Raw genomic sequence first — 17,461 nt, forward strand, 5'->3', positions numbered from 1 at the left:
GAAACTTTTGGTATAAAAAGGTGCATCTTCTATGGACCTCTAGAAAAGGAACTAAGGAAGAAACTAGTGAAGTGCTTTGTGTGGAGTATGGTATTGTACGGGCAGAAACATGGGCATTACGACGAAGTGAAGAGAAGCGAATAGAAGCATTTGAAATGTGGATATGGAGAAGAATAAAACTTGTGAAGTGGACAGACAGAATAAGAAATGAACCTGTGTTGGAAAGAGGGGATGAAGAAAGAATGATGCTGAAACTGATCAGGAAGAGGAAAATGAATTGTCTGGGTCACTCACTGAGAAGAAACTGTCTGCTGAAAGATGCACTGGAAGGAATGGTGAATGGAAGAAGAGTTTGGGGCAGAAGAAGATATCAGATGATAGACGAAATTAAGATATATGGATCATATGCAGAGACTGAGGAAGGCAGAAAATAGGAATATTGGAGAATGCTGGGTTTGCAGTGAAAGACGTGTCATTGGCCAGAACACTGTGTTTGTATGCTGTTACTCAAGTACTTTTCAGAAAACACTGGTTCTGTAATATTAACAACTTTATTCATATTTTGTACACAAATTAACATCAATATACATCATCATAAATACTAGATATGCAACTTTACTCACAAAATTTACAAACAAAACAATTACCTCTGGTACTGTTTATATGGATAAGATTAGATATGGATCATAAGTAGACAGACACTGTGAATACAGAATCGCTTTCATAACAATGCGAATACTGATCTGTATATTGTCTTTTATTTGGCTAAAATAAATTATATCACAGACATTCAAGCTTTCTCATGTCATTTTCGATTTTCATTCTAGATATATTATCCTTGATCACATATAACAGATTGATCAGCTTAATGGATTTTCAAGGCAACCACTTTTATCAATTTCACTATGCTGCCATCTAGCGACTGCAAAAGAAGTCACGTTATGGAATTGCAAGGAACAACTGTACTTCCATCTAGCAGTCATCAAAAATGCCTTTTCGATAGTGGAGGCTCTGGTGGTTGTTCTCATTTTATGTTGCCATTTCACAACATGGGAATGACCAATCTGATACATATGGGATCAGGGATGTTACTAAAACTAGTAAATATATTTAAAACCAATTTAACATATATATTGTGATAATCAGTTCTGCAGGTGAAATGGTATGATAAAGCATTGTTTTGAGAAATATTAATAAATCTCATAGAGTATCATATACAGGTACAAATATGATCCAGTATACCAATAACATTAGGTACAAAAAAACATTACCTTGTTCTGTATCTAAAAATGTAATTAAGATGTTCCAATGGGTTCAAGTATCTCTTATTGGTACTCAGTATATTGTGATACTTTTATGAGCTGATCCACAATCAATATATCGCATAGTTTTAAGTAATTACATTTGAATACTTTGAAAAAATATTTTGTTTCAAAGGTTGAATCTATCATTGGCATCAGGCTAAGAGGCAAGAAACTACTAAAATTATTAAAATTTCGAATAGAATAGTACCTCCTCGCCTGATAACGAGGTTACATTCACGTCATTTTTTTTATTGTAGTGGAAATTTTTTGGAAGAAACTCTTTCCAAAGAACAAGAGTTATGATGGCAAGTGAAAGAAAAAGCAATGACACTGTTGTACTTTCGTGGAAGGTATACAAAACGAACCTAATTAAGACCCCAACAATTTCACAAAAACTGAAAAATCGTCTTGGTCCCAAGGATCTGTACTGTCGAACCAGATCTTGCACATTACAACCTCTCAGATCCTTCCATGAAAATTTCAGACAATGCACAGTTTCTTTATTTTTACCTTGTCTGCTATTTATAGATGTGACATCTGCATATTATACACTACTTTTATAATCTTACAGTGCAGAAACTACTCATTAAATAACGTAAATTGAAGCATGTGAATACAATATTCCATACTATTATTGATGTATCACAGGACTAACAAAATATTTGATAATGTTGTACTATAGATTTATAAAAAGGGGCCACCTACCAAACTCCACTGTGCAATATAAGCTCTCCTGTTTAGGATAGTATGGGTAGTAGAGAAGCTGCCATTATCTGTAAAAATATTTTAATGCCATATTTTTGTGTTTGCCATTGCTTTCTTTATACGAAACTACTGTAGAATAGAATTTCATCATTACAATACACAAATTAACAAATTAAGTTTCTTCATACAGAGTGGTCCATAATTATGGGTACAAAGTGCAAGGGTGACTATGGTCTGTCCAAAACAACTTCCGACCTGACAAATGGCACCTTTAGCATGTTACCATGGCAACCATTCAAATCAACCAATCACAAGAGACGCGTAACCATGGTAACGGGACGGTGTTGCCTTGTCTATGTTTACAAGTTGCACGTGAATACCAGGGCCTAGTGGTGAATACAGTGCCCGGAATGACTGAGTTGGCTGGTTAGCGCGTGCTTTGTGTGAATTAAAAATATTATTTAGTTATATTATTGTTTTAGTGTATCGATAATTATTGTGTTTAAATTATATTACACTATTATCTTCGTTCTCATTGGTGGAGTGTGTGTTTTCTAGTTTCTGCTAGAGTTTTTAAACAGGCGAGTTGTGCAATGTCGGAAGGAAGGAAAGGCAGGCGGAGAATAAAGAATATTGGACAAGGTGTCCGGTTAAAGAGTCAAGCGCGAGAGATGGTGTGTAATGTAAGAGAGTATTTTGAGAGGAGAAAAGATAATGGCGGGCCTCATTTACCTTCGGCGCAAGTTGTAATGAGAACTGTTGCTTGTGTTAAAATTAATAAGAGCACTGTTACCAATATTTGAAAAGAAAAAGGCCGTGCAAATTTTTAATTATAAATATTTTTACAGTTTACAATTTTTTCAACGCTTTTCTAATAATATTACATTGAAGAATACCGACACTCATAAAAGTAGAGGCTTCGTATTAAATTAAAACTGTTTTTACAGTTTACAGTCCTTTCGACGCTTTTCTAACGGTATTTACATTGAAGAATACTGGTACTACTACTACTACTACTACTACTACTACTACTAATAATAATAATAATAATTATTATTATTATTATTATTATTATTATTATTATTATTGGTCTATTATTATAGGCTAATAAAAATAATAATGTACACAAATTTTAATGCCTAGTGTTCAACAAATTGGTTAGAAATGTATGTGTTCATGTCAGCCGTTCATTACTGCACTCTATCGGCAGCGGGCTCGCTTACACGAAAGATGGGCAACATGACAACACTGCTCCCCCTTCTCTATAAGCTGTCAAGTCGGAAGTAGTTTTGGTCAAGGTATAGAGGACAATGAAACAAGGCAAAACAAACATAGATCCAGAAGCCAACCATTTTCGAGAATCACTGTGGCCACCAACTGAATACATTGTACATTTGCAACCTCACAGCTTGCTTGGCAGACTTAATGGTCGTGCGTACCTCCATTTTTTGCAACACGAGCTATGCGACTTTTTGAATGATGTGCTTTTTTGGAAAAGGCAGCTGCTATGGTACATGCATAATGGAGCACCAGCTCACTTTCATTTGAATGTTCGAGAGTTCTTGCGTACAAACTTCACAAAAGGCTTATCATCCATGGCTTACCAACACCATGGCCTCCCAAGTCTCCCGACTTCAAGCTTCTGGATTTGTTTTCTTGCGGGATATTGCATATTCCAGCCCTGTTGATAATGTCAACGAACTCAGGGAATGCACTGTCATTGATTCTCAATGCATTACAGGTACTCCAGGGATATTCGAACATGTACGATTTTCAATAGGGGAAACTGATGCCTGCCTTATCATGAACGGTGGTCATACTGAACACATGTTAAATGTTCTCTTCTTCCAGTGCATGTCAGTTATTATGTTACTCCAGAGAACCTGTACTAATGAGACATAAAATTCCAAAAATTTCGGAAAGGCTGGTTTCTGGATATATGTTTATTAGGACTTTTACCTTGTTTCATTCTCCTCTATTTACCTTTGCAGCTTGTACGTATAATTATGAAACATCCTGTATAACACAAAGAACAGTTATCTCATTACTGTAATCATGGTTATAACGAGTTGTCCCATTATCTGAAAATTTGCTTTTCAAAATGAAATTATTTAATCTTTACACTACACTATCATGTGCTCGTATAACATACCGAACCATTTTACATGCTGTCTAGGGTTGGGAATAATATGAACAATCTTAGGCCATAACTTCGCTGATTTTATTCTATAAAGATAAAGCTGACTCATGGAGACGTTTGGCACATAATATCCTTGCACGAGTATTTGTACATAAGCAAATCAGAACATTGGAGAATGTAAACTCATTTTCAGCCATAATAGCCTATAGAAATATGTAGAGGAAAGACGAAAAGCACACAGTAATAATGTAGTAATATGCATAAAAACTTAAAAGTTCCTCGCCATAACATATATATAATGAAAAGTTTGTACTCCTTACAACTGCTGGAATTACCACATATACAAAACATACAAAGAAAGAGTATGTATGTGCCTTTTTAGATATTTGTTTTCTTTTCAGAGTGTTTTGCATCTCTGTTAGACAGAAGGTTGAATAAACTCACAGTACATTTGCTGATCCTTCAGTACAAGTTTAGATTCTTTGACTGTAAGGTTCCATTCGTGATGCAAACTTACTGTTATTGCAAGTTATTTTGAACTTTCTGAGCAGGGACAGAAGGGTAGAGGGAAGGAAGCGCGTAACGTGGGTGGAGCCAACTGAGTTGTTTGCGCATGCTCCGCATCATAATCTCTTGTCAAAAACATAGAGCTATTTCCTTCACTGCGTACCAGTAGTGTTAACATGGAGCAGCAACCACAGGGTAGTAATTATGGTGAAATCACACCACTGCGGAGAAAAAGTAACGCTGTTATCCACAGCGGAGAAAGAGAAATTATCGCAAATATAATTAAGTGTTGCTAGGAGGAAAAAATAAGACAAAATAAATGTTTGCTGGAACCTCTTGATAAGGAATATGAGAGAGCGGCTAAATACTCTGGCAAAAGTATTAGTTCCGTGAAGAGAATTAAGAATAATACTGAATTACAATCGAATGAACCTCACACTACTCCAGGAAAGAATAGGTATGTAATGTCTAGAAATTATTGCTATTAAAGTTATGTACAATAGTGTGTGTACTGTGAGCGACACAATGAATTGCTGTTGTAAGTTATTATTTTGTTATAGTCTGCAAAACATTATTTCATTCCAGAATTAGGACTTGTGTAAAGTTGAAGTGGACGACTTGATCAACATGTCATTCGGGATACAATCAAAGAATTCTGTCTTGTTCAGAAAGTAGTACCTACGATTAAGAAGATAATTCCGAATGGATGATGCCATTGACGAAATAATAATTAATTTTGGACCAAGCAATGATGGCAGCAATGATAGGGATATGGATTGTGTATAATTGTAAATTAATGTAAATTCAAATAATAAGCCTGTAAAATATTGTTATAAGAATATGTACATGTCAGCTGTAGGTGTAAGTCATGTAGACCTATATAATGTATAAAAATAGCTGTAGTAACTTCCCATTGCCGCTCCCCAGCCCGGATGAGAGAGGAGGAGTGTACAAACAATTATATTTAAATACTTACTCATTACATGTTAATTAAAACCTGCTACGAAACCATGTTCTCCTCTCCAAACCGGAGTGTTGTGAGATGATTATCTATATTGAAACAAGTTCTTTTATAGTAGAGAGCCGTGAAGTAAAAGAACCAACGTTTTCTGAAAAGAGTCACGTTACCCGAGGGAGGGGCATCATTGCCGTGTCGTTATATTGATGAGTACATGTCGTACTGAGCAGTATGAAAGACAGACTTAGGGGATGTAAGGTTCAAGATAACTTGCAATAACAGTAACTGTACTGGTAAATATAATCGTCTGCTACAAACAGAATTTGAGTATTCAGTATGAGAAATCTGTAAGAAATAACTAATTCCATTAGTTCTTGACTAGTGTTGTTTGATGTGTCCCGCGCTATGACTTCTTATTTTCCATGTGTATTTTGTGCTGATCATATTTAGATTATGCACTGAAAGCTCTTCTTCATTACACTTAATTAGCGCTAAATTATCAGCAAAGAATAGACTATCAAACTGTAAATTTCGACTGGTAGAAATTGAACCATGATGCGTCTGTTTTCAATCTTTAATAATTCTTTTATATACAGGGTGTATCTAAATTGGTGTCAAATATTTCGGGGACGTGTTCCTAACATCAAAACAATTAAAAAAGTTAATAATATGGGTCCGAAAACCATTCATTAGGGAATTTTATTAAAGGATTTGTTCCTTCATTGACCGCTGATTGTTTGATGGTTTTTTTGGTTGTTTGTATTTTGTAGAGGAAAGAAATCAGAAGAAAATGTATTCTGTGAGTGAACAGAACGAAATGATTTGCATCATTTAATTGATGATGTGCTTCTGGACGTCATCCAACGAATGTGTTTTAACACGATGCTGTTCCAGCTCATTTCAGTCTGATAGTTCGTAATTTTTTTAATGATCGATTTCCCCAAAGATGTATTGGTGAAGGGGATTCATTGCATGGCCTGCTCGATCGCCTGATTTGAATCCAATGGATTTTTTCGTCTGGGGACATTTAAAGTCCCTGGTTTATGCGACTCCTGTACTTAATGTTGATATTCTGAGAGTGTATCCAAATGGATTTCACGAAATACGAAACACTCCAGGAATTTTCAACAGAGTACGCCAGAGCATGTAACAGGTTTAGGGGATAAATCGAATCTGGAGGAAGCCACTCCGAGAAATTTTTGTAACATTAAATTTTGTCTTGTAATTCTGAAATAAATTATTTTGAGACCAATGTTCATATGAACTTTTTGTAATGTTTTGGTGTTAGCAACATGTCCCCGAAATATTTGACACCATTTTAGATACACCCTGTATACTCTGCTATGAATTTGTTGCCAATCTGAAAGTCTGTTGTTAGTTCTAACTGCTATCAAAGTTGTTTTGTAAATGTTGATTAAAGATCTGTTAGGAGACGCTATCATCTGCTAACACCTGAAATAATTTATTTTGATTGACTCTAATGAAAGCTTGTTTAAAATCAATAAAAGCAATGTGTATTGCTTAGTTGAAGTCTCTGTTTTTCAATTAGCTGAATTACTTAAGATGATCCAAATTTAAACTTAGGAATTCAGTTACCAATCTTGTAATTTTACGATGTTACTGTTTCCTTCTCAAAAACTTGTTGTAAATGGTTACATTTACTGAAACAGCTCGTATCTTTCATATTAACATTCTATTTACATATTAAGTTTATATTGCGTAATATAGCCTTAAGAGTCATAGAATTTGAAGTCATACTGATGGATCATAGATAACACGAGTTCATAGAACCCTATGCTAATCAGTGATACATTATGCTGGATGAGTAGTGTAGTGTCTTCTGTGCAACAATATATATATAAGGAAAAAGACTCTGACATCTGATTTGACATTTTATATATACACATACATACATACATACATACACACGCTTATTTTTTCTACAAAGTGAGGCAGAAATAGCTCCCCATTTTCAACTGCACATAAAATGGAAAATATTGAAGTCAAATATCAAACAGTAATATAAATTTATTCCTATGGTATGCAACTTTATCCTTTAGTTCAGTTCCGCACACACACACACACTTTCAGATACCTTAAAAACAATATACTTTGCATACTTCCACTCGGTAATGAGTTTTGGAATAATATTCTGGGGAAATTCCACAGATAGTAACAATATATTTCTATTACAAAAAAAATAATTAGAATAATAGTAGGTGCCAAATCTAGGGAATCATGTAGGACTATTTAAAAAAAACTACAAATAATGCCCATGGCTTGTCAGTATATCTTTTCATTAATAATCTTCCTCGTATGTAATCGTGAAAACTTTGTAATTAATTCAACAGTTCATAGCATAAATACACGTCAAAAAAATGACTTTCATACTCCATCAACAAGTCTATCGTGCTATCAAAGAGGAGTGCGTTATATGGCAGTAAAAATTTTTAATAGCCTCCCTATCGATATAAAAAATGAAACTCAAAACATAAAATTATTTAGAGCCAAATTGAAGAAGTACCTAATTTCTTACGCCTTCTATTCTGTAGGTGAATTCATGACATTCAATAATGCTTCATGAAATTGATACTAACACTTTGTGTTGTACTAGTAGACTATATTGTAAATCTCATCCGTATATATTTCATCTAAACTGTGACTATGAATTAAGATTTTATAATAGTATTAAGTTTTTTGACTTGTTCCATATTCCAGCTGTAAGCAATGTATTAATACCATGGAATGTTAATAAATACAATACAATACAATACAGATTCCACATCAAGGACGTGTTCCTAGCCCCAAGACCATAAAATTGTGGATTGTGTCATTTGGAATACGGCTTCAGCACTAAAACAGAAATCACTAGGGCGACCAAGATCATTGTGATCTCCACAAAACATTGCAATTGTGTATCAAGCATTCGTAAGGAGCCTACAACATTCGGCGAGAAAACATGCAGCAGCTTTGCAAATAAGTAATCGCAGCCTTAGAATTTTGCAACAGGATCTTAAGTTTCATCCATATAAAATGGTAATGGTTCACAAACTTAAAAATTGTGATTTGGGAAATCGTCTGAGATTTGCTAAACAGTTTCTTGAAATCCTATCCAACAATATTGTTCTGTTAATGTCAGACGAAGCACATTTTCATTTGTCCAGAAGTGTGAATAAACAGAACTTCCGGTATTGGGCAGAGGAAAATCTGAAAGCGATCAAAGTGCGACCGCTTCATAGTGAACGCATCACTGTCTGGTGTGGTGTCGTACAGTTCGGGATTATTGATCCATATCTTTTTGAAAGTGAAAATGGTGGATTCTGTTTTAGTGCTGGATAGAGCTGGGGACGGAGCGAGTAGAACTGTTGAGTTACTCGGTTCTATCGGTTTATGTGCTTGGCAGCGGAGCACCAAAGTTACTCGGTTAACCATAGCCGTTACCGGTCAGTTCAAACAGAGTTCACGTGTTTTAGTTAATTCTAGCAGACAACAACGTAGGTACTGTTGTATTTAAATATGTTCTGCTGCAGGATAAATCATTTCCTTATCCCCAAGGCGGGCTGAAAGGCCTCTAGTGTTGAAGAGGAGTTCATCCTATTATATGACCTGTCAAGTGGGCCTAATGAACACTGACAGTCTGAACATATTACTATACATACTACTACTACTACTACTAATAATAATAATAATAATAATAATAATAATAATAATAATATATTATTATATAATAATATTATTACTATTATTATCATCACCATCATCATCATCATTATATTAGAGTGTTTGATTAATATTAAAATATGTTAAAAAAAGACGTGCATTATATTTTTCTTCTATTTGTGTTTATTGGATTTGTGTTACCTCATCAGTCATAATTTTATTTGTATTTATTTCTACGAATTGTGTTACGTAATTACTTTAATTTATCAATAATATTACTCTTCACCAAAGAGAACATGGTAGTATTGAAGGCTAGTAATGTTATAAAATAAATAAATATTATGTTCTTCTGTTTAAGATTGCACGTTTTATTGATTATTTTATCCACTTTCCGTAATTCTGTGTGTTATTTTAAGTGTTTTAGGCAGCGCTTCATGGAGCCCGTTTCTTACTATCTTCTTTTTTAATTAGCTGCAGCGTTTAACGTTTACCTCGCATGTTAATTTATTAGCTGTTAGTATTATAAATTATTTTATCAATTTTATTTCGTCTGTCATATATAACAACACTGAGAGTTAAATAGACCTTTCATACAAAATAACTCCGCAAATAGTTGTAATCACGCAAGTGAAATTTGCAACTGCCATTTTTCAATGAAGTAGAGCACTTTTTTCTCGTCAATTGGCAAAGCGAAAGCGCTTTACTACAACGTTTTTAAAACACGCTTGGTTTCACTTTCAAAGTACGTTCTAAAATCGACTCAATCTATCTAAATTTTTAATCTGCCGCCACAAATGTGTACTCGGTTCAACCGAGTAATGACATCATAGTAACTGCTCCGAACCGAACCGCTCCGTCCCCAGCCCTAGTGCTGAAGCCGTATTCTGAAATGACGTAATCCACAATTTTATAGTCTTGTGGCTAGGAACACGTCCCTGATGTGGAATCTGAAAGTGTGTACGGAACTGAAATTACGGATTAAATGGCATACCATAAGGAATAAATTTATATTACTGTTTGATATATTTTAACTTCCAATATTTTCCATTTTATATGCAGTTGAAAATGGGGAGATATTTCTGTCTCACCCTGTATAATCTCTCGCTTTAAAGAAGATCTCTTTCAAAGCCATACTGTTTTTACTACCAATTAACTGCACATAAGTCTACAGTATAATGTTTTTTTTTTTTTTTATAAATTAACAAAGCCCACAGTTATATTTATTTTCAGTTTAAGGAGGAGGCCACCAGTTCTGAACTTAGTGTGCTGGTTTATCAAATTGTATGATTATCATCTAAATACTTTGGTGTTAACAAATAAATGGTAATATTCCAACCAGCGTGGCACTGCAGATGACTAGATAAGAGCTGCACAATTTGACATTTATATCAAATATTACAGAAAGTTGCCTCTCACACAAACAATGCTAACTAGTTTCTAATAACAATTCTAAAATATATGAATGCAGTCTAATTCCTATGCCCCAAAATACAAATTTCCAACACCTTACACAATAGTACAAGAATTTATATTGTATCAAAAGGCCTGAGGCAAGTTACATTTTCATGAAATCTTGCTTCCCTTTTTAACTCTGACGCATGCATTTTCCTCTGAAAGTGGTACTGTCTTCATTAATGTGATAGAAAATCACAATCTTTCTGTTTTCAAGTTTAAAAAGGGGATATTTAGAACATACATTTTAATTAAAAGAAGCTGTATTTAAGGCGTGAGATAGACTTTGGGTGTCAAATAATGTGTTTGAAGACTACCAGTATATATAGATAAGTATATGGCAGTGGTTCCCAACCAAGGTGTGTGTGTTAACTTTATCACGTTCTCTGATTTTTACCAACTTGCTGGAATATTTTTATCTCTAACTTTTTCAGATACAGAGTTTAACAGGAATGAATTTGCCTGAGAGACTTCCCTTGGCTTGCAAGTTTTCCAAACCTATGCGACACTTTTTTCAGTTTATTACATTCTAATCTTCAGGGTCCAATTTTGTGTTTACCATTCAGGTTAAGAATGAAACAATGATAAAGAAATAGGGATATCCTGAACTAGCACCAACAGATAGCGCACGTGTACTTTGAGGAATGCGCTTTGCATGTGCATTTCTTTTTGGGTATATAAACATTGAGGATATGCGTTGTGTATTAGTATATTAAATACTCTTAAAAACAACTAAAAACGGCAATTTTTTGTTATGTTCCTATAAGTAAAAACAAGAGAAAGCTTTTCGTCTTCAATCAGGTCCCGAAATATTCTGAATATATGCTTTAAACTTTAAAAAATATAAGTAATTAAATTGCGCCTCGAAAGTATTAAATAAAAGTAACTACCGGTACTTCAAGTAAGGAATTGTTGACTAGTTTCATTTTGGAAGAGGAAAAAGAAAAATTAATAAAAACATATGCAACCTCGACAGCGAGCTATGTTAGCTTACATTATATGCAGTAGTTGTAGGAGTCTCTGAAGTTTACGCCTGCAGTAAACTCTCGATAAACTGGGATGTTTATTATGCAGGACGATCCATAGAGAAATCCATTTCGTGAATAATGTTTTTAATGTACTGTACCCTAATTATTAAAACCATGTTTTAACTTCAAATTTTCAAAATCATCCTACATAGTATTGAAAACTGCATGTCCTTAACCTACAAATCGCATGACTAATCGTGATACTATTGCGATCATATTATATCATCCTATTAAAAATTGCATTTGATCTTTCTGCAACTACATAAAAAAATACAAGGAATTCAATCTCGATAGTCCCTTCCCTATAAAAAGAAAACCACATTAGTGGCTGCATATCCTGTTTTTAGCGTACGGTTCTTAAATATTAATGATTAAAGAGGGCAATATTCACCTTCGACATAGTTCCTATTTTTTTTTATTCATGCACCTCGTTCTCAAAGTTCTCGTTTAGCTTCATGAACATTCAATTTACTCTATCTATATTCTGCATACTGCAGATTTCCCCACCCATCTCGTGGAATCGCTCAATATTATACAGGTTTACGTTATTATTTATTGTAAATTAAATTAAATTATGAGGTAAGAAAATATTGGATTATATTAAATTATACTAGGTTATACAAAATAATTGTAAATATAATTTTGACACACACAGAAAACCAATAAGCGGGAAAACGCAATCAACTGTAGCATATAACATAACATAGCCCTACAACATGTTGCGGCACATGGAACGCTCCTGCCATCTAGCGGTAAAACTTCGCATAAGATATCCCTATTAAACTTGTGGTTCTGCTGAGTTATCAGTCGAGAATTTGATTAATTTCCCACTCTCAATGACTTTCTAGAAACACATGATGACGAACTCTTGTTTGATATCTTTGGAATTGCAAAGAAAACGTCTTCATTGGTTGACATTAAAATTAAGGGAATATTATCCTTTCTGCAATGGGAAAAAACAATTATATGAAAAAATCCTTTCTTGGTCTTATAGGCTAATAGTTTGTTCATCATAATGGAAGGGCTGTTAGAATTAATATAGTCTAATTCGAGCTTAAAAATCGTGTTTCTTAGAACTTCCCTGTTGCAATCTTGTTGCATGAGCGACCAATATATCCCAACGTTTCCTGAATTGCAATTCCACACTTAATATCATTTCCATCAGCATACTTGTGCGAGAATACATTTTCTGGTCTAGTCTTCTTGAAGAGCAAATACAGAAGTAAACTTAATATTGAGGTAGACTTGCGATGCGACTTAGAGGATCTTCAATCGAGTTAGACTTCGCAAAGCATCAACCATCCAATTCATAACCCTATGGTAAGTCTAAAAATCTGATTTAATTTTTCGCAGCAAAGACGTCAAATTAAAAAATTCTGTTCTTTCTGCCGTAGTTGTAAATAACACTAAAATCCCGTTCAGTGCAAGTGTGAAAAATCGGGATGTTCATATCGAACACTTAAACTGGCCACACAGACTAAATATGTATTTTTTAGTAGGTTATTTTACGACGCTTTATCATCTTTGGTTATTTAGCGTCTGAATGAGATGAAGGTGATAATGTAGGTGAAATGAGTCCGGCGTCCAGCACCGAAAGTTACCCAGCATTTGCTCATGTTGGGTTGAGGGAAAACCCCAGAAAAAACCTCAACCAGGTAACTTGCCCCGACCGGGAATTGAACCCGAGCCACCTGGTTTCGCGGCCAGACGTGCTGACTGTTACTCCACAGGTGTGGACAATATGTATGTAAAAAAAAAGTATTTATTTTCTATACTGCACTCACTCCGACAAATAAAAAATTTCCTTCCTTTTAAATTAAAACAAATCTTAGTCCACACACTTATCATGCCACAGTTCCACTACTGCGATGTTGCATTAAGTGATCTCAGCCATGACCTGACCCAAAAATTGCAGCGTGTCCATAATGCCTGTGTTTGGTTTATATGTAACATCCGTCTCTATGATCATATCTCACTGTTTTTCAATGAATTGTCTTGGCTCTGGCTGGCTGACAGACGCAGTTTGCATTGCCTTTCTTTTCTCTATCACGTTTAGCACACATCAACCCCTGAATACCTTGCATCACGATTTCATAATCTAACCACACATTATAACCTGTATACTTGGTCACAACAAGACACTCTATTGTCAGTCCCTCTCTACAGAACTTCCGCGTATTCTTCGTCTTTTACAATAGACACTATCCGTTCTTGGAATTCATTACCTACAGATGTTAGGGGCTGCCTGGCCTTAAACGCTTTCAAGTCCAAAGTGAAACATTTTATTTTAGAATGCAGTGTCCCAGGGTATATATTATAATTCACAATTGTAGCTAGTTTATAAAGTAATCATGTAATTAATTTGTCATCTAGTTTACGTAAGTATTTAAGTTCGATAATCCTCTGGCTTATGCATATTTTTCTGTTTCGATTTTGTCTTAGGTATACCTATAACTTTATTTTGTATTAACATTATATTATCATGTATTTGCCAACACCTGTGGAGTAACGGTCAGCGCATCTGGCCGCGAAACCAGGTGGCCCGGGTTCAAATCCCAGTCGGGGCAAGTTACTTGGTTAGATGTTATGTTTTATTTAACGACGCTCGCAACTGCAGAGGCTATATCAGCATCGCCGGATGTGCCGGAATTTTGTCCCGCAGGAGTTTTTTTTACATGCCAGTAAATCTACTGACATGAGCCTGTCGCATTTAAGCACACTTAAATGCCATCGACCTGGCCCGGGATCGAACCCGCAACCTTGGGCATAGAAGGCCAGCTGTTACTTGGTTGAGGTTTTTTCCGGGGTTTTCCCTCAACCCAATACGAGCAAATGCTGAGTAACTTTCGGTGCTGGACCCCGGACTCATTTAACCGGCATTATCACCTTCACCTCATTCAGACGCTAAATAACCTGAGATGTTGATACAGCGTCGTAAAATAACCTACTTAAATAAAAAATAAATCATGTATTTCCTCTTTATCCTCTGACTGAGTGGAAGAGAAGGCCTCGCAGCCTTAACTCTACCAGAAAAAATAAAGCATTATTATTACCATCATCATCATATCCGTCACGTATTAGACCCTACAGGATCTGTTACGGTCTCATGCCAGCGCTTTCGTGGTCTTCCCAATTTCCTCTTTCCTCTTGGTACATAAGTAAGAATCTGTTTAGGCCATCTAGTGCGATCCATCCTTTCGACATGTTTTTTCCACTGAAGTCGATATTGTTGAACAAAATTAACTATAGGATCCATTTTGAGTTCCTGCAATATGTCCACATTTTTACGGTGTTCCAGCAAAGAGCATCCCGCTGTTCGTCTCATGAACCTCATTTCCGCTGTCGTCAGCCTTTGCTCATCAGCTTTTCTGATTGTCCATGCCTCGCTACCATAAGTGAGGACCGGTCGAGCTAGTGTTTTATATACCTTTAGCCTTGTATGTTTCTGAACATGGGAGGATTTGAAGACGGTGTTAATGACGCTAGTGATTTTTATAAATTTAGATATTTTGACATATTATTATGAATGTTATTATTATTATTATTATCATCATCAACATTAACGTAAGAGTAAAAAACTGGTTCCATTTTTTACAGTAAAAGCATGATATAATTTAAAATAACTTTGTATTCATCTATTTGCATATTATATTCAAAAGCTAAAACTGAAATTTAATATCGCTGTCAATTTATTCAGGATATTTAACTCACTATACTATGCAAATGTTTAATGAGTAAAGTATGATTGCCAACCTAAATTATACAAAACATTTTGGGAGTCTGCCAAAATGAAACACCGGAACGAGCTTCAAGGGTTTGTGACACTGAAAAGATTGGGAACCACTGCTCTTTAGAAGCCAGGACTCTGAAATGGATCAGATCCAAAACTCCGTTTCATATATATAAATCAAGATTGTCTTTCTTGAACAGTTTTCCCAGATATGAATCCTCTAGATTCAAAACCCCCTAAAGATCATTTTATTGAGAATTGAGTTATGCCCACAAATTGCTTGCTAAGAATGAATTCTAATGATTAACATAGTTTCAATTAAAAAAGCCACTAAATTTGAAGCAAAAGGTTTGTTAAAAGTCATTGTTAGGTTGAAAATTCCCTCTATTTTACACCAGTTACAGTCAAAATCCTTTAATTTGTGAAAGTGGATATAGGGGATTTTGAATCTATAGGATTCATATAACAGTGTGTGCATAAAAAGCTAATCTCACTTAGTAATAGAATAATATCAGATATCTCTCACTGTACAAGCACTGCATGTAAAAGATTAGTTTGACACCTAACATATAACAATTACATTCAGCACAGGCAATACCAAAAGCTTACTTAACATTATAAAAGATACAAAATTGTTTTAGGCTACTTATACACTGGACCAATGTTTTGTGTTACTTGTTATTCTTCGTAATTTGTGCTTTATCTTGGAGCAAAGGTGCTGGCAGAGTGTCAGTATTATAATCATGCAAGCTATTGCGAGTGTTATCACATACACATAAAGCTGCGTGAAGCGAGAAGGAAGCCATAGGACTGCATACAGCATGGTGTCACTGTTACCATCTGAAAAACACGAACAGTGTCTACAGACATTATCATCAGTAACTGCAACTTAATCTATGAGATCTTCTTAAAACAAAAGACAGTCAGTCTGAAACAGTGGTGGCTAACATGTTGACTGCAGTCTACCGGCAAGCTGTGAATGGCATAGCACTCAGCGATTTGTACCAGTTATTATTGTCCCATTTCTAGTGCACCAATCTCCGTTGCGTCTCTCTGGCGTCGTCCAGGTGGAGAGAGGGGAAACGGGGGTAACAGACATGAGAGCCAAAGCATGGATAAATATAATAGGATGCGAAAGTTATTGACTTTTCCGTTTCAGATGCTAGAGGCGCTATTATAGAAATTGATCTTGCTGTCAACTCTTTTTGTCTGGAATAAGTAATTACTACATGCATATAGCAGCACACCAAGTGGCGGAAAGTATGTTGTTGTTTTCTAATGCCAGGCATTTGACAATAAAGTCATTTGACCTCTTGCACTCCAATATTTTTCAAAGATATTATCATGGCCAGCCAGTGAAGCACAGATTTTGAGGTGTTCCGAATCCATTTCTTGGTTGAGTTGCACAATGGGCAGTTAGGGGACTGATATATGCCAATTCTATGCAGGTGTTTGGCCAAACAATCATGGCCTGTTGCCAATCTAAATGCAGCTACAGACGATTTTCGTGGTAAATCGGGAATTAACTGTGGATTTTGATGCAGAGAGTTCCATTTTTTCCCTTGGGATTGAGTTATCAAATTTTGTTTGTTGAAGTCTAAGTATGTAGATTTAATAAATCTCTTCACAGAGTAATACGTAGATTTAGTAACAGGTCTGTAAGCAGCAGTGCTGCCCTTCTTTGCTAAAGCATCCGTGGAAAGTATAATTACGTGCATAAAATATTCCCTCCCCCCCCCCTTCTGAAACCACCAAATTTAAAATAAACGATTTAAATTTTTATTTCTCCTATCTTGCACTAAAAATTCATATTGAAGCCAACAGCAAGATGAGACACTATTTTACACCACCTTCTAATACAAATTATTAAAATACAACCAAAAAGGGACAGAAAATAAAATAAAAAGTTAGATAATTGAAATTGTATTTAATCCATGTTGTATTCTTTGGGTATTTAGTGTACAGTGCATTGGAAAA

At 35.1% G+C, this 17,461-nt stretch overlaps 1 protein-coding gene across 3 annotated transcripts in view; it reads right to left on the bottom strand.

Annotated features, from left to right (window-relative positions):
• Positions 1 to 538: 538 nt before the first annotated feature.
• Mppe (Metallophosphoesterase) overlaps positions 539 to 17,461 on the bottom strand; it is a 40,563-nt gene continuing 23,640 nt past the window's right edge. For 2 of the 3 annotated variants that reach the window (XM_069815731.1, XM_069815732.1), the window contains exon 7: positions 4,079 to 16,324. In XM_069815731.1, coding sequence (XP_069671832.1) covers positions 16,131 to 16,324 — 194 coding nt within the window. In that variant the 3' untranslated portion in view covers positions 4,079 to 16,130. Of the gene's footprint in view, positions 2,078 to 4,078; positions 16,325 to 17,461 lie in introns of those variants that run through there. The other variant, XM_069815733.1, reaches the window with a different exon arrangement.

Source organism: Periplaneta americana, chromosome 17 (assembly GCF_040183065.1).
Source record: "Periplaneta americana isolate PAMFEO1 chromosome 17, P.americana_PAMFEO1_priV1, whole genome shotgun sequence".
NCBI classification, from domain to species: Eukaryota; Metazoa; Arthropoda; class Insecta; order Blattodea; family Blattidae; genus Periplaneta; species Periplaneta americana.